The sequence below is a fragment of the Acinonyx jubatus genome, chromosome E2 (genome assembly GCF_027475565.1).
Source record: "Acinonyx jubatus isolate Ajub_Pintada_27869175 chromosome E2, VMU_Ajub_asm_v1.0, whole genome shotgun sequence".
NCBI classification, from domain to species: Eukaryota; Metazoa; Chordata; class Mammalia; order Carnivora; family Felidae; genus Acinonyx; species Acinonyx jubatus.
The window spans coordinates 3,443,302-3,469,059 of record NC_069396.1 but is presented as its reverse complement, the minus strand read 5'-3'; the positions used below and the strand labels follow the sequence as shown (position 1 = coordinate 3,469,059).

The window sequence follows — 25,758 nt, the reverse complement described above, 5'->3', positions numbered from 1 at the left end:
TTTTGTTGCTTCAAATACAAAAGAAACAGTTACAGAACAGATTAGAACCATTTGGATCATCATGCGAGTGAGTTAGGAGTTGGGACTGATTTCTGCCTTTCAAAGGTCATCTTAATACGGTTCCCTTTTCCCTTTTCCGGTCCCACAGGTTCACGAGCTTTCTGGTTGACTGAGAAGCATCACAACCGTGCTCCCGAGCGAATTCCTACTATCAGCGGTGGCTGTTTTCACCCTTCACGAGGAAGGTTTCTCAGGCGACAGTGGCATCGTTCCCACTGTGTGGTCGCGGCAGCGACGTGCGCCCGATGGGTGTGGGGCCGCGTGGTTCAGGGCTGCAGGCTCCCCACCGCGGACACCAGCCTGCCATGCACCCGATCCCGGGACCGGACACGAACCCAAACGGGATGAAAAGTCACAAACACTCAAGTACCAGATCTGGGCTTTTTCTGTTAAAGGTAGTTCGCAAGACTTAAGAAGTATTCTCTCCAGATTATAAAAGGTTAAAACTGTTTAATAGGAACAATCTTGGACAGGCAGAAACAGCTTTGATTTGGAGGATTAGAGCAACATACAACCGGGAAGGACTCCACAGGGGCAGTCGGATGGGACAGTCTGCACCTCTTCTAGCGACTGCATTAAAAAGCCGGCAGATGGACATCCTGCCCTCTGTCAGGACACATGCCACCTCTGAGAACGGCCAGCTCTCCACACGGGCTATGGGAGAGATGTTATTTACACTGAAAAATAGCTTTCTTCTTCCGTGCAGTGGACATAGCCAGACAGCAGTCACTAACACCCCTCCCTAGCACAGGTGCAGGACAGCTTTATTGATCTCCGGGTTTGTCCAGTCATTCCGAATGTCATCTAGGTGGTTATCGAAATCCACAAGTGTTTCGTACGACCGGCTGTCCAGGAGCGACGCGGAGATCCTCTGGGCCTCTGGCCAGTCTTCACAGTAATCACTACAAGGCGAAACAGGAGAGATCAGGCCCTCGGCAAAGAACAGGTGGCTTTCCAACAGAGCACACAGAAAACCGGCCACACACACAGTGGGACAAAGGAAGACAGTCACGGATGCCAGCACCCACGAATGTTTTAAACAAAGATGTGCCTAAAGAGCATGGGGCATGGTTGAGAAATGAAGGAGCCCCTTCGAAACGAAATTCTGAAGAAGCTGGAGGGGGATGGCAGATGCTTTCAGAGTGCTTATAAATAACCACAGCAGAGGCCCGAAAAAGGGGGCCCGGGGGCGGGGCAGGGACCCCGGAGTAGCGCTCAGCTTCTCTCAGGAGCCAGGGAGCATGCACGCTTTCTGTGTGAGGTCTGTACACCCCCCTGGAGAATACGCTCTCTCGAAACCAGAGGCCGGGCCGGCTTTCCCGTGGGAGCAGCCCCCAGCACACCGCATGGGGCCGCCCCGAGGACACGGCACTCACTAGTGTGGGTCTCTGCACCGCCACTTGTTTTCATGGTGCTCGTACACGTGGATCGTGGGTACCACGCAGTCCATCGTGAACTTGGTGTTGTCCACCTGCGCACAAGACAAAGGACGCGCTCGTGAACAGAGCTGATGGGGAGCGGCAGCCGGCACCCTGGTGGAAGGCCTCAGGCGCCTCCTCGTGGCTCGAGGTGGCAGCGGAAGCCCCCGGCCCGGACAGAAACCCCCACACGGTGACGGTGCGCGGACTCCGCAAACCCGACGCGTGCCATCACACCTCGAGTGGCCCGAGATTAACTGTTACGGAGAATAAGTGCTCAGTACTTCACAGCTTTCTCACAAAAGCAGAGCTTCTGCCCCCGTTAGAAGTCTGTCTGGACTGAGGTTGTGTACCAAGGGTTTGATGTTTGCTACCGTCTGCCTGACTTCTTCCTTCCCTCTGGGCTGTCGGCTGCTCTGATTCAACGGCTCTCACACTTGAGCGTGCATCAGAATCATCTGGAAGCTTATTCAAGCAGCCTGCTGGGCCCTGAGAATCTGCATTTCCAACACGTTCCCAGGTGGTGCTGATGCCGCTGGCACAGAGCCCCACTCTGAGGACCACTGAGCTGGAACGACCGCCCCTCCTGGAGGCGTGGAGTGGGCCGCGCCCCAGCGGCATTCACACTGTGCCTGCGGGTCTGCAGCCGGGAGGAGGCCACGAAGGGCGGCACTGGTCTGACGGAGCCTCTGCGGAGAGGAGACCGCTTACACGGGAAAGCTCCGCGTGATCAAGAGAACGCTCGGCAGCCGGTCCGGCAACAGAAAACGCGACAGCGCCCAAGAGTGACTCACCATGACAAGGGCGGTATCGCCGAAGCCCTCGGCGATTCTGGAGGCCACCTTCTCTGCAACCTGGTTCGGACTGCAAAAGACGCGGCAGTGAGCTGACAGTCGTTCTAGTGGACGCCGTCCAACAGTCTCCCCCGGGGCAGGGCTCACAAGCACGGAGGCAGAGGGCGGTGCCGGTAACCTGTGCGCGCTCGTCACGCCTGCTAAGGCGGCTTCTGGCCGTCGCGGTCAGGCGCAGGGACTTGTGCCGAGGGTAGGGAGTGCTGTCGGGCCACGGGGAGCACGGCGCGAAGCGGGCCCTTGCCTTTCGGCAGAGGCACCCTGAGCAGAAGGGCCCCCTGGAGCCAGCGGAGAGGACAGCGCAGCACACGCTCGGAGCTCCCGCCCTCTGATGCCTCCCTGGCCGCCCGCTTCATCACACACCTACTCACAGAGGGACTCCATCTACCTCTCGGCTGCTGGCAATGGAGTCGGCCTCCTTTTCAAGTTTAAACATTTCTAGGCCATTCCAAATCTTCTCCACGCTCGTCAGCCTCCAATCGCTGGCTCCGGCCCATCCCGACCTCGATAAGTGACAACTTGCACCCTTGAGTCCATGGAGCAGACCAGAGAGGCTCCCGCATCATCCCTGCACTACCCTCACCGCCCTGGCTGTTTTCTGATCCCATCTCAGGCAGAGGCCTCCTCGCACCCGGGGGCCCCTCCACGCAGACCTCCTCCTCAGGGGTCTCCTTTAGTGGCCCCTGCGCCGCTCCAAATCTGAGCCGGTCTCTTCCTCCATGGGAAAAAACACTGTTTGCCTGGTTCCCTCTGTCCAACCTGTCTCCTTTCACCCGCGTTTCTTAAATTTCAACCGATCTCACTCTTGAATAAGCCGGCAGTCTTGTCTCTTCGTGCCACCTGGGTACCCACCCCCTTACCTTCGAGGGTCTGCACCCCGGAGGCCTGCCAAGCACCCTCATCCTCCCCCCGGCCCTGCGGCCCAGCTGGAACCTCCCGCTCTACCTTCTCTGACTGCCCACTCCCCCTTGACCCTCACCGGGTGCTGGAGACCCTTCCCTTGCCTCGGCCTCCTCTGCTCTCCTCCCACTCACTGTGCTCAGGCTGTCACCCTACACCTGGGTTTTTCCAAAACTGCTTCCTAACCGGCCTCGTTTTCTAGGCTCTTATTTCGTGTATCTTCAGATCAAACTTCCTAAAATGAAACTTCCAGTCTGTTTCCTGCGACTCATCAAAGCTTGGGAGAGAAGAGTCCGCTGTGCTCAGCTTCGTGCGTTCCGCCTTCCTCCCTGTGGACCAGCTACCGTTCCTACACACAGGAGCAGTGCTTTGTGTGTCTTTAACGTCAGTGCAACGGCCTGCATACGGTCTCCCTCGCGTGCTCCTCCCCGGTACTCACACTGTTCCCTGTTCGGGATGCCCTTCCAACCTGCTCTCTGCTTACCGAATCTCTTCCTGTCCACGATGCCCAGAAAACTCCGTTCTCGCCACACTGCCCCGGCGGGGGTCCATCTGGCCTGCCTCTAAACTGTTTATTCCTGAAGTGCTTTAACGCCTAACCCTTGGCGCACAGATCTTTCTGTGCATCTTATTTTTGCCCCGCACAATGAAGAGTCTCAGCTTTTTGAACCAAGGATGGAGACATAATATATTTTAACGGCCACAAAAACACATGGATAATTATGGGGTTTACCTAAGGAAACATACGATTATGCTGTGACTGAGCTGGGGGGAAAAAAAAAGTCCGATTAATAATGTCTTAGGAAAATGAGTTATTTTATTTAATTACTCCATTTTCACGTCCAAAATTGAGAATTTGCAGTGATGTGATGCCTGTAAGTCTGCAGGATTAGAAAAAATGACGCAAAAACAACAAAGCAGTCTAAAGGAGAACGGGCCCCAGGGGCTGCTGTCCCTCGGGCTACCATGGAAAGCCTGGCAAGGGACGCACAGCCGTGCTGCATTTACCAGGAGCCGGCAGGCGCCCAGTTACCACGGCTCGAGTGGCGAATGGCAAGGAGGGGGACTGGAGCCACGGAGGAGGCCTGCCTATTCACCCATGAAACGCGGGCCAGACACAACCCGACGTCCCTAACTCACGCCTCAGATGCAGAGAAAAGAAGTCGCTGTTTGCTAAGTGATCTTCTGAGACTCGTGAAGCTTCTGCCATGAGACACTTCTAAAACCATCGTCCTAACATTTATGATGATCACTCATAGTAGCTAGCGACTTTTATCAGGAAGGGGTCAAGAAACATTCGTTAAAAACAACAACTACCTCTTCAGATGCCCCGAAACTCAAATTTAAAATGCATTCTTTTGAAAAAAGTCAAATTGCAGTTAATGAGTTGAAAAAGTATTTGAAAGAAATGCCACTTTACAGTTTTGGTATCACGCACTTACTCTCAAATCCTGACCAGCCTCACCCCTGACTGCATTCCTAATGTAGGACTGTCACTTTATGGGAGCAGCGTCACCCCCTTGCTTCTTCCTAGGCCGGGTCACCCCCTTGTTCCCGTCAAGACTCGGCTCAAAGAAACCTGCAGGCGCACCCTGGAGGCAGAGACCCCTTTGCCAATCCCCTTCCCCACTCGCAAAGCCAGAAATCTGCTTGAAGTGAGATCGCACATTCTCGACCTAAATGCTTTTTTTTTGAGCATCTAACCTCAGGCCAGGGCGCTGTGCCTGGTACTGACGTTCACCCGCATGTAATCCGAATTAGGAAGCAAAACACCAGTCATTATCAAGTACTATAATAAAACTTGACATGATGCCCTTAAGCTTAATAAAATAGCTACAAACATGTTATGCCTCAAAATATTAAAACATGGATTGGTTTTTTTAAAAACTATGTTTCCTGGGGTGCCTTGGTGGCTCAGTCGGTTAAGTGTGCGACTCTTCATTTCAGCTCGTGTCATGATCTCACGGTTCATGGGTTCGAGCCCCGGGTCGGGCTCTGTGCTGACAGCTCGGAACCTGGAGCCTGGAGCCTGTTTCGGATTCTGTGGCTCCCTCTCTCGCTGCCCCTCCCCTGCTCGTCCTCTGTCTCTCTCACTCTCAAAAATAAATAATAAAACATTAAAAATACAACCATGTCTCCTATGTTGTACTTTTCATCTCTGTGGCTTATTTATTTAAATTTTATTTATTTATTTTGAGAGCGAGAGAGGGAGAAAGAGAATCCCAAACAGGCTCTGTGCTGTCAGGGCAGAGCCTGATGTGGGGCTTGAACTCAAGAACTGTGAGATCACACCCTGAGCCAAAATCAAGAGTCAGATGCTTAACCGACTGAGCCACCCAGGTGCCCCTTGTGACTCACTGATTTTGTAATTTAAAGTCTGTACCTCTTAATCCCCTTCATCTATTTCACCTATCCCCCCACCCACCTACCCTCTGGTGACCACCAGCTTATCCCCTGTATTTAATAGTTATTCGTTATTTATATTTATTACTATTATTAACAAATTTTTTAAAAACATTTATTCATTTTTGAGAGTAAGAGAGACAGAGCATGAGCAGGAGAGGGGCAGAGAGAGTGAGACACAGAATCCAAAGCAGCTCTGAGCAGTCAGCACGGAGTCTTACGTGGGGCTTGAAGTCACAGACTGTGAGAACATGACCTGAGCCGAAGTCAGACCCTTAACCAACTGAGCCACTCAGGCACCCCTATTATTTTTAAAAAGATTTTATTTCTAAGTAATTTCTACACCTAACATGAGGCCCAAACTCACAACCCCGAGATCAAGAATCGCATGTTCCACTGACGAGACAGCCAGGTGCCCCAAGAGTTTAAGATTCCACATGTAAGTGAAATCATATGATATTTGTCTTTCTCTGGCTTATTTCACTTAAGCATAATACCCTTGAGGTCCATCCATGTTGTCAAAAATGGCAAGATCTCGTTTTTTATGGCTGAGTACTATTCTATGTGTGTATATACCACACCTTCCATATCTGTTCATCTACCGATGGGCACTGAGGTTACTTCCACGGTCTTGGCTATTGTAAATAGTGCTGCGACCAGCGGTGCTTGTATCTTTTCTAATTAGTGTTTTCGTTTTCTTTAAATACCAGTAGTGGAATTACTGGATCATATGGTGGTTCTATTTTTAACTTTGGGGGACCCTCCACACTGCTTCCACAGAGGCTGCACCAATTTGCATTCTCCACCAACAGGTCCTCTTTTCTCCACATCCTCACCAACACTTGGTATTTCTTATGTTGTTGATTTTAGCCATTCTGACAGCTGTGAGGGGACATCTCATTGTGGTTTTGACTGGTATTTCCCTAATGATGAGTGATGCCAAGCGTCCTCTCTGTTGGGACTGTTGTGCCTTCTGTACGTCTTCTTTGGAAAAATGTCTATTCAGGTCCTCTGCTCATTATTTATTATTTTGGGGGGGGGGAGTGTTGATTTGTAGAAGTTCTTTCTGCATCTTGGATATTAACCCCTTATGGGTTACGTCATTTGCACACATCTTCTCTCACTCACTCGCCTGCCTTTTTTTGTTGGTGGTTTCCTCGGCTGTGCAAAAGCTTTTTCTTTTGGTATAGTCCTAATAGTACATTTCAATGATCCTTTTTTGGAAAAAGCAATCATAGGGCTAGTAATAGTAACAGCCCAAAGCTGGCACTTCCAACCAAGCACAAAGCTAAACATGATATACGTTGCTTCCCTTTGTCCCCAAGACCGGTTTCTGAGGCGTGAGCTTTTACCACCATTTTACAGACAGGACCACTGCAGCCCAAAGAGGTGAATCAGTAAGTCATCTGTGCTTCGAATCCAAGTCTACCTGACTGTAAGGCCCAGGCTGTGAGATAGTCAATCAGCTGGTATTTCTAAAAGAAGGACACATCTTAAGTTAGGTCTGGCTGAGAGACAAGTGAAGGTTTTCCCGGCAAATAGTATTAGACACGGACGTTAGCGTAATCGTAGCTCCTGAGCTTCCAAGCTGTGTGTGTGGCGTCTGTGCAGTGACCGTGTCTGCATGGACTTTCCCCGCCGGAGTGTCGTGAGGGTTGGAAAGGATGACACACAGTCCCGGCACACACACCGGGAGGATAAGCGCCCCCCCCCCCAATCTAGCAGAGACTCATCAGAAGGGACTAAAGGGTAACTGACCCTCTTGTCTCCCAGCGCTCTTTAATCCCCCTACAGATCTGACAAGGGCCTCTTAGGAGGCACGTAAACAGACATAGATGAGAGAATGCAAAACCTCCTGAGCAGAGCAGGTGAAGGAAATGGGAAAGTCTGGATTACGAGTCGCATGAAAATGGTGTCTGGGTAGGAGAAGGCTGGGCTGGGCTGAGGTCCAAATAGAGGCAGGAAGACGGAGGCGCCGTGAGCCACACAGGCACGCAGATGAGAGCCGTGCACACACACGTGGGGCAACCACGCTAGGCCGGGGTTTGGGAGTGTGCTGGGGGGCGGGGGGGAGGAAAGGGAGGCTTCTACACTTAACACACTGGTGCCATTACCTCCTGCCTGGTCTCCTCGCCTTTCTGCGAGAGCACCTGTGGGAGGGTATTGCTCAGTTCAGGAAACCTCCTTCCGAGGACAGCTCCCCACTGCCTACAAAGTGCAGTTCCAAAGGCCTTAGAGCCCAACCTTTCTAGGGTTGCTTCCTAGCATTTCCCTCCGTGTGCGCCCTGGATTCCTGCCCACTTCCGCCCGGTGTCTACCTCACGCGTCCCCTCTGTGGACGCTCTTCCCTCCTCTCTCCACACGTGAACCTGACAAGCCCACTCCCAGGTGCCCGTTCAAATGACACCGCTCCCCGAGGGCTTTCCTCGTCATCCCCACAGAGCAGCTCCTCGTTGCTCTTGCTGCGAGAGCCTCTGCACCACCCTCACGGCGTGCGTGTGGCCCTGGGCCGGTCCTTCCGGGCCCGGTCTTTCACGTAACAAAGACCGAGACCACAAGGGCCCTGTGAACAGGTCTGGATCAGAGACGCAGCTGTGGTGTCATCAATGCGCGGGGGGCTGATGGGATCACACGCAGAAGGGGCCCGTGGAGGAGTGGTGGTTCCCGGGACCACAGAGGCCCTGCATGTTGCCATCCAAGCAGGGGCTCTCGCCAGGGTTGTCTGGAGCCCAGCACTTGGCTGGTCACCCTGCCTCCCCGTGAGTCCTGCCCGCACCCAGTCCCTGAAGCACGTCTGTGCCTCATCAATGACGGCAACAGCTGGTCACCGGCTCACTGCGTTATTTCCTAAAGTGCTCCTGAGTCCATTCCCTCACTTATGCTGAGCAAGTGGGTGCACTCCGGGCATCCCAGGAACTCTGGGACCGTCCACTGCAGCCCCCAACTGCTTGGACGCCGGAGTCAGTGGCTCTGTCTGACGACGTGAGCCGAGCGAGAGGGCCGTACTGGGCACCTCCCATCTGCGCCTGGTTTCCGGCTGGAGGAAATCACAGGGAGATCAGAGTACCGACTCCTCTGGGGCTTGCCCTGCTGGCCGTGTCCCTAGAGGGACTGCTTCTCTTGAGGTGCACGTCCTTACCGCCCTCTTCCCCTCGGTCCCTCTAGGCGCAGGGCTGGTGGTGCCGCCTTCTGTCCGAGCCCTCCCCTCTGGTGAGTTCCCTTACACGCTGCCCAGACCTTCAGAAACGACCCTCGGACCAGCCCTCCTCAAGTTATCCGAACATCCAGTGTGCTGTCCCTGTCTCTGTGGAGGAGGAGACTAACGCAGAAAGCGAGCGAAGTCCTCGCCTTTGCTCACTAGTGAGAACCAGGGGCCCACAAGAAGGAAGCTGCAAACACTACATCCTCGTCACGGTACAGACCCTAAGAGCACCAAACCCAAAAGTTGTTTTATTTGTCCCCAAAGACAGCGGCAGTCTTTCCTAATGCTCGGCCCTACACCATTCCTAGCTGGGATCGGAATCAGAGGCCCCTGACTGTCGCTTTCATTGGGTGAATTCCCTTCAAGCAAAATACAGATTATACAAAACTCAATTCCAAATTAGTGGAAGTGTCACAATTTCTGTTTGGAAATTAACCGCCCCGCAGCTCCTCTCAGACGCTATAAACGAGCACTGAAGGCGAGGAGGGGTTTGTTCTCACAGAGCCTACCGACGGTCAAGAGGCGCATCAGAGACTGTGTGTCACACGGTCATTCTTTCACACCGGAGGGTTGTGGCTAGGACATACCTGGCATCCTTGACCCGTTCGTTAGCTTGGTAATAACCGGCGATCACATAGCTATTATCTTTGCACCATGAGTCGATCTGAAAGAGACAAACATTGGGAACAAAAGATGAATGATTTTCTCTTAAGTGTCACCTCTTAATAAACACAGGAGACCTTGCCCCCCGCCCCCGCCCCCCCTCCCCCCGGACAAGACACAGTATAATCCCCGAATCCTCGTCCCCATGAGAAAGCTACAAGAAGATGGGTGTTCCCACGAGAAAGGCCACACTAGCTTGCTGTCCATGGTCTATGGGAGGCCACATCACTCTTGTTGAGGGGCCCCAATGCCCACACACGTGGCACAGGGGCAGCCCTGCAGGGAGGTGGGGGAGGGGACCATCTTTACCCACCTCCTTGTCAGATACAAAGAATGGAGGCATTCTGGGCTTGAGCAAGCCTTCAGATACCGGAAATCGATCCCTCACAGAGAAGCAAACTAAACCTATACGTTTACACAGCCAGGGGCAGAGCCAGAATGGGAATCTCGGTCTCTTGAAACCAAGTTTTTTTATATCATATTTAAATTTCTGTATTCCTAGCAACAAACCATGAAAACACTTTATGCTGGGATGTGGGGTAAACAGGCCACGGACATCTGTGGGCAGAGGCAGGTGGGGGTGTGTATGCACGTGCACACACCCACCCTCTCTCTCGTGCACTCAATTCCCTGTGGCATGCTTTTAAATGGGAGCACGGTGGCCGACTTTCAAAGTTTTTGTCCATTTTATAATGCCACTCTTCTCTCATCAGATTTAGCCTCTGGCAGGTCTAATGCCATTATTAAAAACAACAAAAGGTCCTCCTGTTTTGCCATAATGGAATTTTAAAAAAATATTTTATTTTTTTAATGTTTATTTTTGAGACAGACAGACAGAGACAGAGCGTGAGCAGGGGAGAGGCAGAGAAAGAGGGAGACACAGAATCCCAAGCAGGCTCCAGGCTCCAAGCTGTCAGTAGAGAGCCCGATGTGGGGCTCGAACCCATGAACTGCGAGATCACAACCTGAGCTGAAGTCGGACGCTCAACCGACTGAGCCACCCAGGTGCCCCTGCCGTAATGGAATTTTAATAACATACTGCAGTAAATTCTATTCTCAATCAGAAGAGGAAATAAAATTGATTCTCAGTTTTTTCATAGTAAATTAACTAGTTAAAAATAGTCTTCTTTCCTTAAAAAAAAACCAAAAAACAAAAAACAACAACAACAAAAAAAACAAAAAACAAAAACAGCTGTACTGCTCTTTTTCCTGAATTCTGGTTTGGGGCTCAGGCAGTGTCCTCTGTGACTAAAAGCAGATATTACCAGATGGTCCCAGTCCAAGGTTCCCTGCTCGCACAAGGATTAGAATAATAATTCTGGCCTCCTAAGAGCTCCTGAATTACCATATTGGGTCAAAACCAAGGCTCAATGAACCAATTAGATGTTTTGGTCATCCACCCAAAAGACTAGGGCTATGTCTCCAAAATATTTATAATGGCTCTTTCGCCGTAACTTTGCTGCAAAGTACTCCACAATCACTTGTATTTTGTTTCTATCACTTCTTAAAGGCACGGGTTCCAGAAACTTTCTGTTGGTACTTAACAGCAGCAACTTCTTTCATTTTTTTCTAAAACTATTTTTTTGTAGCACCAAACGACATAGCCCAGCTCTAAACTTTGGCATCTGGCCCCATTCCCTGAACTCAAACCCACACGATTAGCCCCTTCAGCATAGCCCGCCCTCTCAGCTTTTACTTCTATTCAAAGACTAGCCTCTTGAGTGCGTCCTCGCTATCCACTTGAGAGGCCCTCTCCTGGCTCTCTGGTGAGGCTTGTCCTTCTAGCCAGTCAGAACTGGAGACAAATCTAAAATGGGTCAGCAGCGCTGATTCCTTCTGGAAACTCTAGGGAAGAATCTTCTCCTTGCCTTGTCCAGCACCTAGAGGTCACCCTCATTCCTTGACTGGTGGCCGCACCACCCTGACCTCTGCTTCTGTCATCACCTCTCCTTTCCCTGTACTGCCCCACCTGTCTCCTCCTTATAAGAACCCTGTGATTACACTGGGCTCTTCAGATCACCCAGGTTCGCCTCCCCACCTCAAGATCCTTAATTTCATCTGCAAAGTCCCCTTTGCCAAGTAAGGTCACATATTCATGGGTTCCAAGTATTAGGGTGTGGACACGCCAGGGGATCATTTTTGGCTGACCACAGCTACGTTTAGTACAAGGACCACTGCTTGCTGCCTGCTGCTGTTCTGACCACCCCGTGAGCTGTCTCCGCTGCTCCTGATCCAATCCTGGGCTGGAGGCAACAGTTCAGGACATGTCCCCCAGCAGACACAGGTGGGATCACCTGTATGTGTGCTCAGGGAGCACAGAAAGTAACTGACGTGAAGGTGATTCTTGTGACAAACACAGTGGTCGAATCAATTTCAGCAGAAAAACAGCGTCATGACCTCGAGCTTCTAAAACTCTCTGAAAAGGTTGCCCTAAAAGTGAGCCAGTTCATAAAGGCTCTGGCTTGGTTTTAAAACTTCTGAACGATTCAAACAAGGACAACCAAGCTTACTGTAAGGATGCCCGTGATGGGCATGCACACCCACGTCCATGGTCCACAGATAGACAGACAGTTGAAAATACAGAAGGGCGGATGTGGAAAAAAAGTTTTTATTTTAAATGTTTACTTCTTTGCTTATTTTGAGACAGTGAGCGAGTGAGCACGCAAGCAGAGGAGGGGCATAGAGAGAATCCCAAGCAGACTCCGTGCTAACGGCAGAAAGCTCGATGTGGGGCCCGAACTCACAGACCGTGAGATCGTGACCTGAGCCAAAATCGAGAGAGACGCTTAACTGACTGGGCGCCCCAGAGTGAGCAAGTTTTAATAAGATGGAAGAGTTTTCTTTGATGGTTTCAAAAATGGAACCAGACCTCATCAGGTGAGTGACCTGGAGGGCAGTAAAAGCCGGTGAGCAGAAGACGAGCAGTGTGAACACGGGCAGGTGGTGAGGGGCTTCCGAATCCTCAGAAAGCCCAAACGGCTTGCTAAGAAAAGCCTTAGTGGACTTAAGAGGCGGCTCGCCCCGAAGTGGGGCAGGGCAAGGCAGAAGAACTGAGCGGCTGGCGTCCGATCTCCGTTCTGTGAGGCCACTTCCACGGTCCCTGCTCTCCCGCCACGCATCCTGTGAACAATCCACACGAAGACCACAGCTCAGGATGACAGGCTCCGCACACAGGGTCTGAATTCCATATTTACACTTGTAGTTTCTTTTACTTGTCAGAGGCAAGAGGAGGACACCTTTACCGTGGCGTGAGCCTGCCACACCCTGTGCCAAGTGCCTTTTCTGGCTTGTTCCGTGTCAGACACATAGAACGACTAAAGGCACCAGGCCCCACTCGTTCATTGCCAGCTCAGCTGTGCACAAAGAATTACCAGCTTCTCTCTGCAAACTTGCTAACGTGCGTGTGTGACATTATCATTTTCACAGCCGTATTACCTCCCTCATGCGACCGTGCCATTGCCATCGCCACAAAGCAGGTAAGGCAGGAGAAGAGCCACCCTGAGGAGGGCATCACTCCCACACGTGCCACCCACAAGCTGGGGGTGTCTGGGAGCCTTGCCGTCTGCGGCAACAAGCAGGTCTTGGGAGCCTAAGGGGAGGGCTAGATGCATCGAGAAGAAAAGTTGGGTGCTGATTCTCCACGGGATGGAAAGCAGCTGGATCCACGAAAGAGCTTTGGAGGTACATGGGATGGGGCGAGGGTGAAGTTCAGAGGGAAGAAATGGAAAGAGGGCCTGGAGCAAACCATCTCCGTCTCCCAGGCTAGCTGTGAATGTTCTGGAGGTAACCAGGCAGAGTAGGCAGGGGGCTTAGGAAGGAGCCAGAGGACAGCGGCCCATGCCAATGAGCACAGAGGAGGCACACATGGAGGCAGCAGAAAGAATTCCGGACAAGAATCAAGGTGGTTAGACCAACCGGCAATTGAGAAAGTCATCTCAGCGGAATGTAATCAAAAGTTGCTCCGCAGAACCAGGAAATCAACTGAGGGCAAAAGGACGAAAAGGGATTAGAGAAACAGCAGGTCCACAATGATTTTCCTGCTAACATTTTATGGGTTTTCGCTATTAGAAATAATTCCGTCACTACCTACGTCAAAGGGTTATAAGGATAAATAACAGGCATAAGTGCTTAAAAAAAAAAAAGAAAAGCACCCAGAAATGGAAGGATTTTTTTTTAAATGGAAAATTATAATGAAAAGCTTTTCAAAGGAATCTGATGTTGCCCTTTGATGGACTGCTTATCAAGTCAGCCTTCCCCGGTTACTAAAAATAATTACAATATGAAACTCCCTGAACAGAAAAAAGCCATGAGAATGAGGCCTCGTTTATACAGTTTCATGGATTTAGAAGCTTTATTAAAACCGCATCTTCCATAGCTGATATACTGATAAACTGTGGCTCCGTATGCTGAGACCTCTCATTGCCTTCAGGTTATAAAGTTGCTAAGTCAAAAGCTGAATGGCATAGACTTAAATACGTTAATTGTGATAAAATTTTTTTGGATAGACTCAAATCGCAATTTTCCCTTGTAACTTTGCTCTGAGAGTTACTTAATTTGTACTCGATCGGCATCTTTTTCACACCTGTCTAAGGCTGGGGCTGTGATTCAGGGTAGGTCAGTATTTTAAGAGGAGCCAACGTAACCCACCACCGATGGGCAAGGGTGGAGCCCCAGCTTGTTCTTACTGCTTACAGAACTTGAGGCCCAGAATCTAGTGCAGACTTAACTCTGCGGGACGGGAGACTCAAACACCGAAGGGCATGTTTGGGGAAGTGCTCTAAGTGGAGAGTGAGGGCAGAGCGTAAAAGGGCGGGGGGTAAGATCAAACAGGGCCCCACGCAGTACCCCCTTCCCTCTCTTTAGACAGCGTGAGTGGGGGAGGGGCAGGGGGAGAGGGACAGGGTGCCCCTTTCCCTCTTAACAAGCTGGTGGCACTGGGCCATTGTAAGAGTCCGGGTCTCCTCTGGGCATCTTCCCCCCCCCCCCCCCCCCGGCCAGCTAAGTGGTTTGGGAGGCAGCTCTGCTCCTCGGGGAAAATTCGTGTAAAGGTGACTCTAATGCAGTTGTTTATAGTTAGTATATTTAATTCTCTCAAGTATTGTGTTTCTGTCTTATGGAAGTACTATAATCCTTTAACTCTACAAAGCTTAATTAAGAATAAGAATTAGAAAAATTCTTTGACAATTCCAAGTGAGGTTCAAGTTGTCTTTAAGACGCTTAGATATTTCATACGATTTTTTTTTTTTTTTTGAGAGAGAGCGACAGAGTGTGAGCAGGGGAGGGGCAGAGAGAGAGGGAGACAGAATCCGAAGCAGGCTCCAGGCTCTGAGCTGTCAGCACAGAACCCGATGCGGGGCTCGAACTCATGAACGGTGGGCTCATGACCTGAGCTGAAGTGGGATGCTTAACTGAGGCTGACAGGATTTTCAATGGATTTAAAGAACATGTGTTTCCTTCAGACCCCTCTGGCTACTCCCCTGCCGATTCCCCTTCCATCCACCCTGTAAAAGCACCATCCATAGCTCTCCCCTCATTCCACACACCGCCCCTCCCTATACGACCTGCTCTCATAGCCTCAACAGTCATTGCAAAGCCACCGGTTCCCAATCTGCATCCCCAGCCCGTCCGTCTTCCAAGCTCCAGACCCATTTTGCAACATGCAATGCTGGGTCTTCATTTCCCCTCAACAAACGGCACCACTGTCGTCCAAGGCACCAGTCAGAAATCGAGGCGCCACCCTTGCTTCCTTCTCCCTGTGTCCACACTACGATCAGTCACCAGTCACAGAGTCCCGTGGGTTCTTCCTCCTGATTCTGTCTGACCTGTCCCCTCTGCATCCAGGCTGCAGTTTAGGCCACCTCTCTGCCTCTGGTCCTGTATGTACTTATCCCAACACTCTCCTTGCTGCAGGCCGGAGCCATCACTCCAGCACACAAATGCGCCCGTGGAACTGTCTCTAGTGGCGGCCCTCTGTCCTCATGATGGTGCCCGCACTCCCGTGTGACCTGCGGGTTGCTCTGAAACCTGCCCTCGATCCCCTAACCCTCTACACTCTAGCTCCCCCTCTCTGCCATTTTCTCGTCCCCCCTCTGCCTTGAATGTTCTCTCCGCCCCGCCCCCCCTCCCCCCATTACTACTTCGGTGGCCCGCCTAGCCATTCCTTGCAAGTGCATTTCCCCAGGTAGCCTGCCTTCCCTGACTCGGCAAGCCTGGGCCAGCCCTGGACCTCACCGCTTTCTGCTCCAGCCCACATACGGCACTTATTCTTAGAGACTGTACTTCTGCTTGGAGCACGATCCACAGCCCTTTCCGCCCCCCAGCACGGGCCTGGCGCACGACTGGAAAACGGAATAATCCTGCATCAGTGCTCCTGGGAAACCTAGTTCCCTGCAAGCGACTGTATTTCACATGTCCAAGCACCTGCAATTCCCTTGAGATCAGAGTACTTAAGGCAGCTGGATGAAAACACTTGCATCAACTGCCCCCCCCCCCCCCCCCCCGCGGCCAATATGGTACTGACAGCACATTCCCTCAAGAGCAGCTCGGATGCATTTTATAAATATCTACTTTCATTTATCTCCTGCCCTGAGAAGATGTGGAGAAATGCACACAATGGTCCAGTTCAGCAGGCCCTCAAAGACGCGACCCGTAGGCCTTGGGGGGCCATTTGCCCAAGGGGACTTCCTGCCTCCCGAGAACTGCCATGGGTGTCCCATTTAGGAAAATTATGAAACGGGCTCATTTTACTTGGGGTGAAGTACAGACAAAGCATTTCTAGCCACACCTTCTCCAACTCAACTACCTTCTGTGTGAACTAACTTTCTTGAGGATGGTAGTCTATATTTGTACTTAAGTGGAAACTAAACCGTATCTCAACTCAGATAGGAAGCGGCTCTGAGGTTCCGGTTTGTTTCGCTCCGAGGTTTTAACAAGGCCGTGGACCTTCCAGGTGATCTTTTCCCTGCGCTGCTCCCCAGACCCTAAGAACTACTGCCCGGAGTTCTTGCAGTAAGCTAAACCTCTCCCCCACCGCACGTGCATACAGCAGGCGCTCAGCACACCCAAGTGCGATGGCTGAGAGGCAGGTCTGCTACCGCTTTTTAAGTTCAGTCTCCAGCTTTTGAAACCATGGGTGCGTCCTCTGGGGCGCCCGGCAGGCTCGGTCCGTGGGGCGTGCGACTCCTGATCTCGGGGCCGTGAGTTCAAACCCCGCGCTGCGGGTAGAGACGACTTCGACAAAGAAAAACCACGGGCGGGAACAGACAGGCTCTCCTTACACGGCGGTCGCGCACGTTCAAAGGGAGGAGTGCCCGTCAGGTCCGAACTACCTCTCCGAACGCGTCTGGACTCTCCAGCCGCGGGGCACTGCCCGCCAAGGAACCAGGGCGTCTACACCCACGCCAGACACCGAACGGGCTCTGGGAGGCGGCGCGGGAAGCACGCTGCAGCGTCCAACTCCCAGGTCCTCACAACTGCCCGCGCCTCCCGGTCCCCGAGCATCAGCGCGGTCGAGTCCCGACCCAGTTAGCGACAGCTCGTTCCTGCAAAGGCTACCGGTTTGAGGAACGGACCTAAAGCGCCTCTGGGGGCACGGCGACCGCTCCGGCTGCGGCCCCGTGGCGCCAGGCCGAGCCCGCGGGGACACCTCGCTCTCCGCCACCGCGGCCGTCTCCGGGCTCCCGCCGGACACCCGCGCTTCCAGCCGGGGCCGCCCTTCCCGCGCTTACCAGGGTGAGGGCCACCTCCAGCATCGGGGCGAGGGCCAGGGTGCCGTGGAAGAGGGGGATACAGTCCACGAAGAGGGTGTGGGGGGCCCCGGGGCCGCCCAGGGGGAGGTGCTCCTTGCGGGGCTTCTGCTTCTCGGCCACCAGCAGTCCGTTGACGGCGCAGTGCGGGTACTTGGCGCCGTGCAGCACCATCTTGCAGTAAGCCTGGGTGGTCAGCTTCACCCCGGGCATACTGAGCCCGGCAGGGCCCCGGAGGCCCCGGCTCAGGCCTGGATCCCCCGCCCAGCCGCCCGGCGCCTCAGCGGAGAAGCGGGGTGAGGCGGCGGCGGCCTGGCGCGGCCCCGCGGCTGGCGGAGGCCCGCACGGGCCCGGCCCCGCGGCGGGCGGGGCTCCCCACACACTAGCAACCCGCCGGGGAGAAGGCGACGCGCCCGCCTCACACTCCACTCGCGCTTCTGGCCGGACGCCGCCGTAGAGCAGCCTCTCGACGCCGCCGTAAAGCGGCCCGACCAGCCCTTTTACGACGCTGGCGGCGCTGCCCTCCTTCCGCTCGGGTGACCCCTGGCGCGGCCAGGTCCTCCTCGATCCCGTGGTGCTCCGCGCGCGCCCTCGTTCCTCTCTTCCGGTAGCGGGCAGCCGGGACATAGAGGGCGGTCGCGGCGGTCGCGGCGGGCAGCGTCGGGCGGCAGGTGAGCGGGCGGAGGATGGCTGGCGGCCCTCGCCGCGGGGCCGGGGAGGGCCAGGGGCCGGCAGCCAGCGGGCGGGCTTGCCCGCGACCCGGCGGCCCGGCGCCAGCAGGGAGCGGCGACTGGGCCTCGGAGCCCTGTGACATTGAAGCCGGCCGGCGGGGTTTCGGGGCTCGGGGGCCGCCGGCTCGCGGCCTGTGTGCCGCCCCGCGGCATCCCGCCTGGCTGCACCTGCGCCGCCCCGGCCGTGGTCTAGTTTCGGGTTCTGACCTTGGAGCGCCCGCTGGCCGAGGGCGGGGCCAGGGGTCGGCGGCTCTGCAGCCTAGGCCGCAGCCCTCCAGCTACGACTGCGCGACCGCAACGGTTTAAGGGGGCTCGGGGAGAGCCGCCCCGCGTCCGCCCACGCGCGGGCCAGGCCCGGGGAGAGAAGACGCGGGGTGCGAGCCAGTTCAGCCCTGACGTCATGCTTATGTTTATTGTGCGTTTTCCCAATGCGTTCGGCGTCCCTTTGGTCGTCAGCAGTCCCTTGCTGAAGTCCCCGTTTGGAAGGAAGGGGAGGTAGGGGAGATGGGCCCGAAGCCGGAAGGACCCGGGTGGGAGCTGGGTCATCCAGGTCATCGTCCGCGGACACTGGCAGTGGACCAGGCCGTATTTGCAGCCTTTCTGCCTGATGTCTTCTTCCTATTTTAGGCACCTGCTAGGTTTTTAACCAAATGCTCAGTTGCATGCAGTGCATGCCGGTACCTTTGAGCTGTTTACCTTTTTCCTCCAGACAGTGGAGCCCGTCATGGTAGCTCAGCGCTTTAGGGTTTAGCTTTCTCATCTCAGTCTCCTCACTAAAATTTCTTCTCCTTGTTTTTTTTTTTAACAAAGCCAGTTTTCTGCTAATTTCCTGTATATATATTTCCTGAGTATATATTAACGGCGTTTGGCCTATTATGAAGCCCCGTAAAAACATGTCGATTGTTAATAAAAATCTCATTCTCGGGTATTTTGTGAATTTAGAGTCGGTAACGAAGAAACAGTGGGTCATAGATGTTGGGGATAAAAAACCAAAGTTGCATCGACTTCCCAAATAAATGCACTGGAATCCCCGATGGGTGTTTGCCCTTATTCATAGAGAAGGTGTGCATTTTTCTCTTTCAGAATGTTGGCTACCAGAGTGTTTAGCCTAATTGGCAAGCGAGCAATTTCCACCTCAGTGTGTGTACGAGCGCATGGTAAGTGTAACTTCTTTGAAATGGGCTGAGCTGATTTCATCTTGTTCCCACTGTGTGTGAGCTCCTATGCCGGAGTTTCAAACACAGATGGTCTAAGGTGGCTCAGATCCTGATTCTGCTGTTGTGGGACTTCAGGGGGGGTATCGATATTTTAACAGGGCTTACCTCTGGATTATAGAGCATTTATGAATCATGTTGAATACTAGTCTGGATTTTTGCTTACACTGATATTTCCCCCCTTTTCCTTCCCTTCCCGTTTTTTTCAGGTTCAAGTTCCACCCCTTTCAAGAGATCTCCACCATACATGACTTTAATGATTTCCTCTCTCCACCTAAAAAAGTCCCAACCGTTTATCTTAAATACCACTTGCATTGTTGGGGCAATGGAAAGGAAGGAGCTTGGACTTCTAGCCTGAGCAGAATTTAATCTCATTTTTGTCTTGGATGAGCTACTTACATGTAGGAATCTCTTCTCACCTGAAATATATGTAAAGAGTTTAGTTTGTGCCCAGCACATGGCGAGTTTAGTTTTGCATTTATCAAGTATCTTTGGGCCTTTCCCCAGGATGTTTGCCGTCTGGAGAGGGACAGATATGTGAAGACAGTATTTGAATAAGTGATGTACCCTCAGAAGAAACACTTACCCTGGCCTGGGGTTCAGGAGAGGTTTTTGGAGGGGCGGCTTCTCTGTGCTGAAGTATTAGCAGGTTTAACTTTATATTCTAGAGGAGAATGGCATCCTAGACGGAGAGAAAGCCAGCGAAAGGACAAAATGCATATTACCATGGCAGGTTGTGTTAGGGAGGGGTCAAGTGCAAGGCTTGAGTAGTGATAACTTGGAGAGCAAGGCCTATGAATCCAGGGGCTCAATAACCAGTAACTGCTACTGCCTCAACTGCTTTTATGTGTGAATTTTTCCTTGAAATTGTGTCCTCGAATTGGTGATCCTGTCTGTTGTCTTGCATTTTCCTCCATTCCTTATATTGTCCAGGATAACACAGATCATCTAGTGAGAGTATCGTTGAAATGTTTGTTATTTAAATGGGGATGTAGTAAAGACAAGTTTGTTGTTTAATTAGTAGGTGTAGAATGAAACACTCCTTCATTGTAGGAAGCCAGGGGTATCTGGGCGGCTCAGTCAGGTAAGCATGTGACTCTTGATTACATCTCAGGTCAAGATCTCATGGTCGTGGGGGTGAGCCCTGCGTTGGGCTCTGCACTGACAGTGAGGAGTCTGCTTGGGATTCTCGTTTCCTTCTCTCTCTTGAAATAAAATATACATTTTTAAAAAGCCTAGCAAGTCACTTAATGACAGATTATATTTTGTTTCTATTTTGGCTTTGCTTCTGTATTTTCTAAGCTTTGTTTAATTCGTTTGAGGTGCAGTTTACAGAAAGTACAATTTCCCTTTCCTAAGCGTAATGTTCTGTGGATTTCGATAAGCAGCGATGCCAGTCAGGACTACGACATTTGCATCACTCCCGAAAGTTCCTTCACGTCCCCTTGGTCATTCTGGCCTTTCATAAGAAGCCGGTTTCCTTCTCTTTACAGTGGCATTAGCCAAAACTTATTCTTAGTTAAATTAGTCCCTTTTTGAAATCCTCCGGTGGCTTCTCGTGTCTGGGGTAAGATCTGCACTAGGCCTCTCTGATGTTATCAAAGCAGACTCAAAAAGGAAATGACAGACCCAAGGCAGCTCTCCCGGGTGCTCAGGGTCCCCATCCCCAGGGGTGTGACACATTCCTGGTGTGCAGCAGGCTGTGGCTTCTGCCTCAGAGCTCCAGAGTTGTTACTTTAGAATAGCCTTTCCTCACCGCCCTTTGTGAAGATGCTGCCTGGCCTACATCATCCTGCTTTGTCTGCTTGGAGGGCTGACATACTGGGGTTTCTGTGTGTCGTCTCTTTGCTTCCAGGATGCAAACTTTTTTGAGGCCGAGAACCTGCCTTTCTTCACGGCTGTGTTTTCGGTACACAGTACGCAGGTGGAGAAAACTGCGGTCCATTGAATAGGTCTTGTCCTTTTTTTTTTTTTTTTTTTTTTTTTTAGGTTTATTTTTGAGGACAGAAGGAACACATGTGTGCCTGAGCAGGGGAGGGGTGGGGCGGGGTGGGGGGGAGACAGAGGATCCAAGCAGGCTTGGTGCTGTCGGCCCAGAGCCCCACGTGGGACTTGAACTCATGAACCGTGAGGTCATGACCTGAGCCGAAATCAAGTGTCAGACCCTTAACTGACCGAGCCCCCCGGGTGCCCCCGTCCTTCCGTTTTTAGCTTTCACGCGTGGTGCCTGAATACACAGACTGGTTTTCCCCCTGAGATAGTAGCGCTTTGAAGTGCCACTGGCAGCCGCCTCTGTGTCTGGGTGCTTGTGCTGTGACACGTGTGATTGAGGGGGCCGCTCCTGATTCCCCAGATTTCCTCAGCAGAGGCTCAGGGAAAGACCCACCCAGCTGAGGACAGCAGTGACGAGCCCCTCGCTCAGATGCAAAGTCTCTTTTCGTCTCCGTCTTAAAGGAATGCTTGGTGTGCTAATCTTTGTGGGGTGTGGGGGACCAGGCCCAAAGTGCTGAGAACCCTTGCAGCCCCGAGACCACACGTTGGCCGTTGTTGTTCTAAAAAGTGCAATTTTATGCTGAGAGTGTTCCAAGGTTGCGAGCATTCGCATTTTTATAACTTTACTGAGAGGTGATTGACACGACAGACACGGACCCATTGAAAGAGCCCTTCAGTGGTTTTGAGTTGAGTGCCTGAGCTGTGCCATAACCACCGGTCAGTTGTGGAATGTCCTCGTTACCCCAGTTTACGTCTGTTTTTAGTGATTAATGGGAGCTGAGTGCTGGTATACATTTGTTTCTTTTAGGCCACTCATTTTTATAGAACCGTAGAAAGTAATTCCAGTCCTTTCCACCTTCAAGTTTTCGGAATCGGGCTGTGTATACGTAAGTCACTTGCGCTCCAGAGATCAGCATCTAGAGAAATTGTGCTCTGCTTGAGGTGCAGCGATGGGTCACTGTTGTTAACGTGACCTGGGAGAGTGTGCTCATGGCGACTCCGCTAACGGAAACGAAGCATTTTTGCAAGACCTCACTCCTCCAGACCAGTTTGGATCACAGCGTTTTCTTGCAAGCATAGGATGGAATTGAAAAAACAGCTTTCAGCAGTGGGAAAGCCCTAAATACTAATGAAGATACTCCTTTGTTTTCTGGTTTCTGAGCTGTTTCTCTTTCCTTGAGCAACACACAGATGGCGTGCTCGTTTTAAGGCACTAAGATTTCTATCTCTTGGAGCAGAAATCCCCATTTTGTCCTCTCTCCACTGATAACAACTTGGGTTTGCTCTGTCGGGAGTTTTGTGTGTTCAGTTACGTGGACGTGTAAGCACACCAGTGGTTTATCTTAAAAAAAAAAAAAAAAAAAAAGGTCCCGGGATCTTCTGTGACTTGCTGAGGACGCGACTGTTTCCTCGTTCTCTTGACTGCCGTCCCTTGCTTCCTGCTCTCCGTGCGCCCCGATTCCTTTCCTCTGCTGTACCTTTTCTTTCTCCTGAGCCCCCGTGCCATGACCTGGGACCCACGGGTCTGTCCGCTTCTGGCCTGTGAGCACCCACGGGCGGCCGGCTCTGTTCGCTGCTCTCAGCTGGAGCCGCGGTGAGCGTGTAACAGGTGCTCAGCCATCATTTCTGAACCTGTGAACGAATGACACCTTTGACACACCTGTGGGGGTAGTTGAGTCCCTCCTCTGTTGGGAGCAGGTTGTTTGTTTCTGGGACAATAAACAGCGCCCTGTGTCTTGTTTCTGACCTTTGGACGCTTGTTTCTTTTACGAGTTTTCTGTCGATTTTGCTCTCCCTCCTTCGTTTGAGTCTCCTGCAGAAGGGCCTTCGTGTAGGCCAGCAGGGTGTCCCGAGAGCCCCGCGTGCCCTCTGCATGGTGCTGGTATGCGTGGCCCTGCCGTCCCCGGTGGCAGTTGGCCTGGCAGGGGCGTGTCGGCTGCGAGAAGGGCCGCGCTCAGCCGGCCCTGCACCCTCGCCCCGCCGTCTGTGCCTGCTTCCCCCAACGGTCTGTTGGCCGTGTGACACTGTGGCCTCAGTCCCTGGGACGACCGAGGTCTTCAGGGTGCACACGCCTGTCCTCGTGTGGGTTGGTCACTCGGAACCCGTGTGAATTTTCAAACACTCGCTGTGTCTTGTAGGAAGCGTCGTGAAGAGTGAAGATTACGCTCTCCCGAGTTATGTGGACCGGCGTGACTACCCCCTGCCCGATGTGGCTCACGTCAAGAACCTCTCTCCCAGCCAGAAGGCCTTGAAAGAGAAAGAGAAGGCCCCCTGGAGCAGCCTCTCCATCGATGAAAAAGTTGAATGTGGGTCTTGAAGCAGAAGTGTTGGCAGACCGTGTGAGAGAGAATGTCTTCCGGGGTCTGGGCTGTGAGCTTGGGGGCGCCGCCCGGAGACCAGCACGGGGCGTGTCCCGGGGGCTTGTTCCCGGGCCCCGGCTCTGTGGGCTGGCCGCACCTCTGCCCGGGTCCCTGGGGCTCCAGTCCCCCAGGAGGAGGGTGCGGACACGGCTTCTTGGCGGCCCTGCCGGGTGGGCGGTGTCCACTCTAACTTACTGACAGAAGATCAGAGGCCGAAAGTCACCGTCAGGTGGCAGGGGGTGGGGGTGAAACTCTGGGGACTCCGTGGATCCTGCACTGTAACCCGAGGAGTTCTGTGGGGTTTTCGTGCTCAAAGCAGACTAGGTGCGTTCTGTCCCCTCCGCCACCCCTCGCACCCGTGTGGGAGAGCACATGCGTGTGCGCTGTGCCCCTCGGCCGTGTCGCGGGCCCCGCGGAGGAGGGGCTGCTGGCACGGCCTCCCCTCACCCGCACCGACGGCTGTGCTCTCTCCCCAGTGTACCGCATGAAGTTCAACGAGAGCTTCGCGGAAATGAACAGGAGCACGAACGAGTGGAAGACGGTTGTGGGCGCTGCCATGTTCTTCATCGGCTTCACCGCTCTCCTCCTGATCTGGGAGAAGCACTATGGTGAGTGGGGGTCGCGGGGGCCTGGGGTCTCGGGTCGCAGCCACGCAGGCCCGGATCAGGTCGGCTCCGCGCCGTCTTCCGGCGCCCGGGAGTGGGCCGTGGGCGCCTGTGCACGAGGCGGGCGCCTCCACTCTGGGGTCCGGCTCACGTTCACCGAAGCGGTGTAAGCCACTTTCTGACTTATTCGCGGCGGGCCGTGCTCGGTAGCAAAGGACTTCCTGCTCTGTATGGCACACCGCCTTTCTGTGACGCTTTATTACGTTATCGGAGGACGGCGTCGGGAAGGTTCGGTCAAGGAAAAGGGTGTTGTTGTTTCTTATCGAAGGGCTGTTTCAACTGAATAGGGACTGTGTCTCCATAAGCAGAATTCTGGGTCGTTAGACCTCACAGGGTCTGCACAGAGGCCGTTGGAGTTGTCTGCTCGTTCCGTGCTACCTCTCCCGGGTTCTTTGTGTCCGGGCAGAATGGCTTTTTCCTGTTCCAGACGGCTGTGATCCTGTACCTTTGGTCTGACCGTGGACGTGTTCCTCAAGACTCACAAGTCACTCGTGGTTTCTTGTTTGTGCTCAGCGCTAGTCTGTAGGCCCCCTCGTCTACGTCGTACGGAGCAGACATTGTGCTCTCAGCTCGTGTTTCATTGATAACCTTTCGTCAACAGAGAATAGTTTGGAAATATCAAGAGTTGTCAGTGCCCAGAATTCAAAACCCGGGTATGGGTGTGGGTGCCGAGCAGCAGACGAGTTTGTTAGCCTGGCGGCCAGTGTGTTGGGGGGAAGTCCTGACCCGTGTAACGCGTGGGCTTAGAATCAACCTGTCAGGACGACGTTGTCTCATGAAATTGTTTTGGGCTTTAGTGTATGGCCCCATCCCTCACACCTTCGAGGAGGAGTGGGTGGCTAAGCAGACCAAGAGGATGCTGGACATGAAGGTCAGCCCGATCCAGGGCTTCTCAGCCAAGTGGGACTACGACAAGAACGAGTGGAAGAAGTAGGAGCCGCCACTCCGCCCACCCGAGCTTCGCCTCGCCTCGCCTCGCCTCGTTCCGCCACCTCCGTGCAGCTCATCGCGGCTCCCGGAAACTGTTATGTTGCAGTACCGATGCTAATAAACGAGCAGTTTACGTGAACCCTGCCGTGGTTGCTTCTTTGGTGACTGTAAGCGCCAGTGCCCGTTGTTTGAAACGGTTTGTCCCAAGTGTCTGTTGCAAACATATCTCGGGTGTAGACGAAATAGCAAGAGTAAGTCGTTCAAGGGGACGTCATATAAAAACGAGAAACGTAGGGTCTTTGTACGCGGGGTGTTTTGGTTTTGGTTTCGACTAGAAATGCTGGACCAGCAGAAGCCCCCATGGCTGTTTTTCTTCTGGGACCGCCCTCCCGCCTTGACATTGTCAGTGCTGGTTGGCGTGGGTGACCGTGGGCTTAGGAAGGGCAGGCTGAGCTCCATCAGTGATGGACTTGGTTCCCTGGCCGCTCTCAGCCTTTTAGTTTAGAAAGCGACGTCGGAGTCCGTGCCAGGGAACTGGCATCATCCCAGCCCCAGCAGACCCCCTCTGGGCTCGCATCCCGCTGTCCTGCTCTCCCGCCTGCCCTGCCCGCCAGATCCCCCCGC

The 25,758-nt window shown here is 53.1% G+C and overlaps 2 protein-coding genes across 2 annotated transcripts; one reads left to right on the top strand and one right to left on the bottom strand.

The window, feature by feature from the left end:
• Positions 1–490: 490 nt before the first annotated feature.
• Positions 491–17,719, bottom strand: EMC8 (ER membrane protein complex subunit 8). Its single transcript, XM_027076347.2, has 5 exons — positions 17,225–17,719; positions 9,422–9,498; positions 2,273–2,342; positions 1,437–1,531; positions 491–962 (listed from the first exon to the last, which is right to left on the bottom strand). Exons 1-5 carry the CDS (start codon positions 17,453–17,455, stop codon positions 803–805), a joined length of 633 nt encoding a protein of 210 aa, XP_026932148.1. The 5' UTR covers positions 17,456–17,719; the 3' UTR covers positions 491–802.
• Positions 17,720–17,792: 73 nt separating this feature from the next.
• LOC106973546 (cytochrome c oxidase subunit 4 isoform 1, mitochondrial) lies at positions 17,793–25,273 on the top strand. The gene is made up of 5 exons (XM_027076350.2): positions 17,793–17,913; positions 19,057–19,130; positions 23,318–23,485; positions 24,016–24,147; positions 25,002–25,273. The coding sequence occupies exons 2-5, from the start codon at positions 19,058–19,060 to the stop codon at positions 25,136–25,138; spliced, it is 510 nt and encodes a 169-aa protein (XP_026932151.1). The 5' UTR covers positions 17,793–17,913; position 19,057; the 3' UTR covers positions 25,139–25,273.
• The last annotated feature ends 485 nt before the right edge of the window (positions 25,274–25,758 follow it).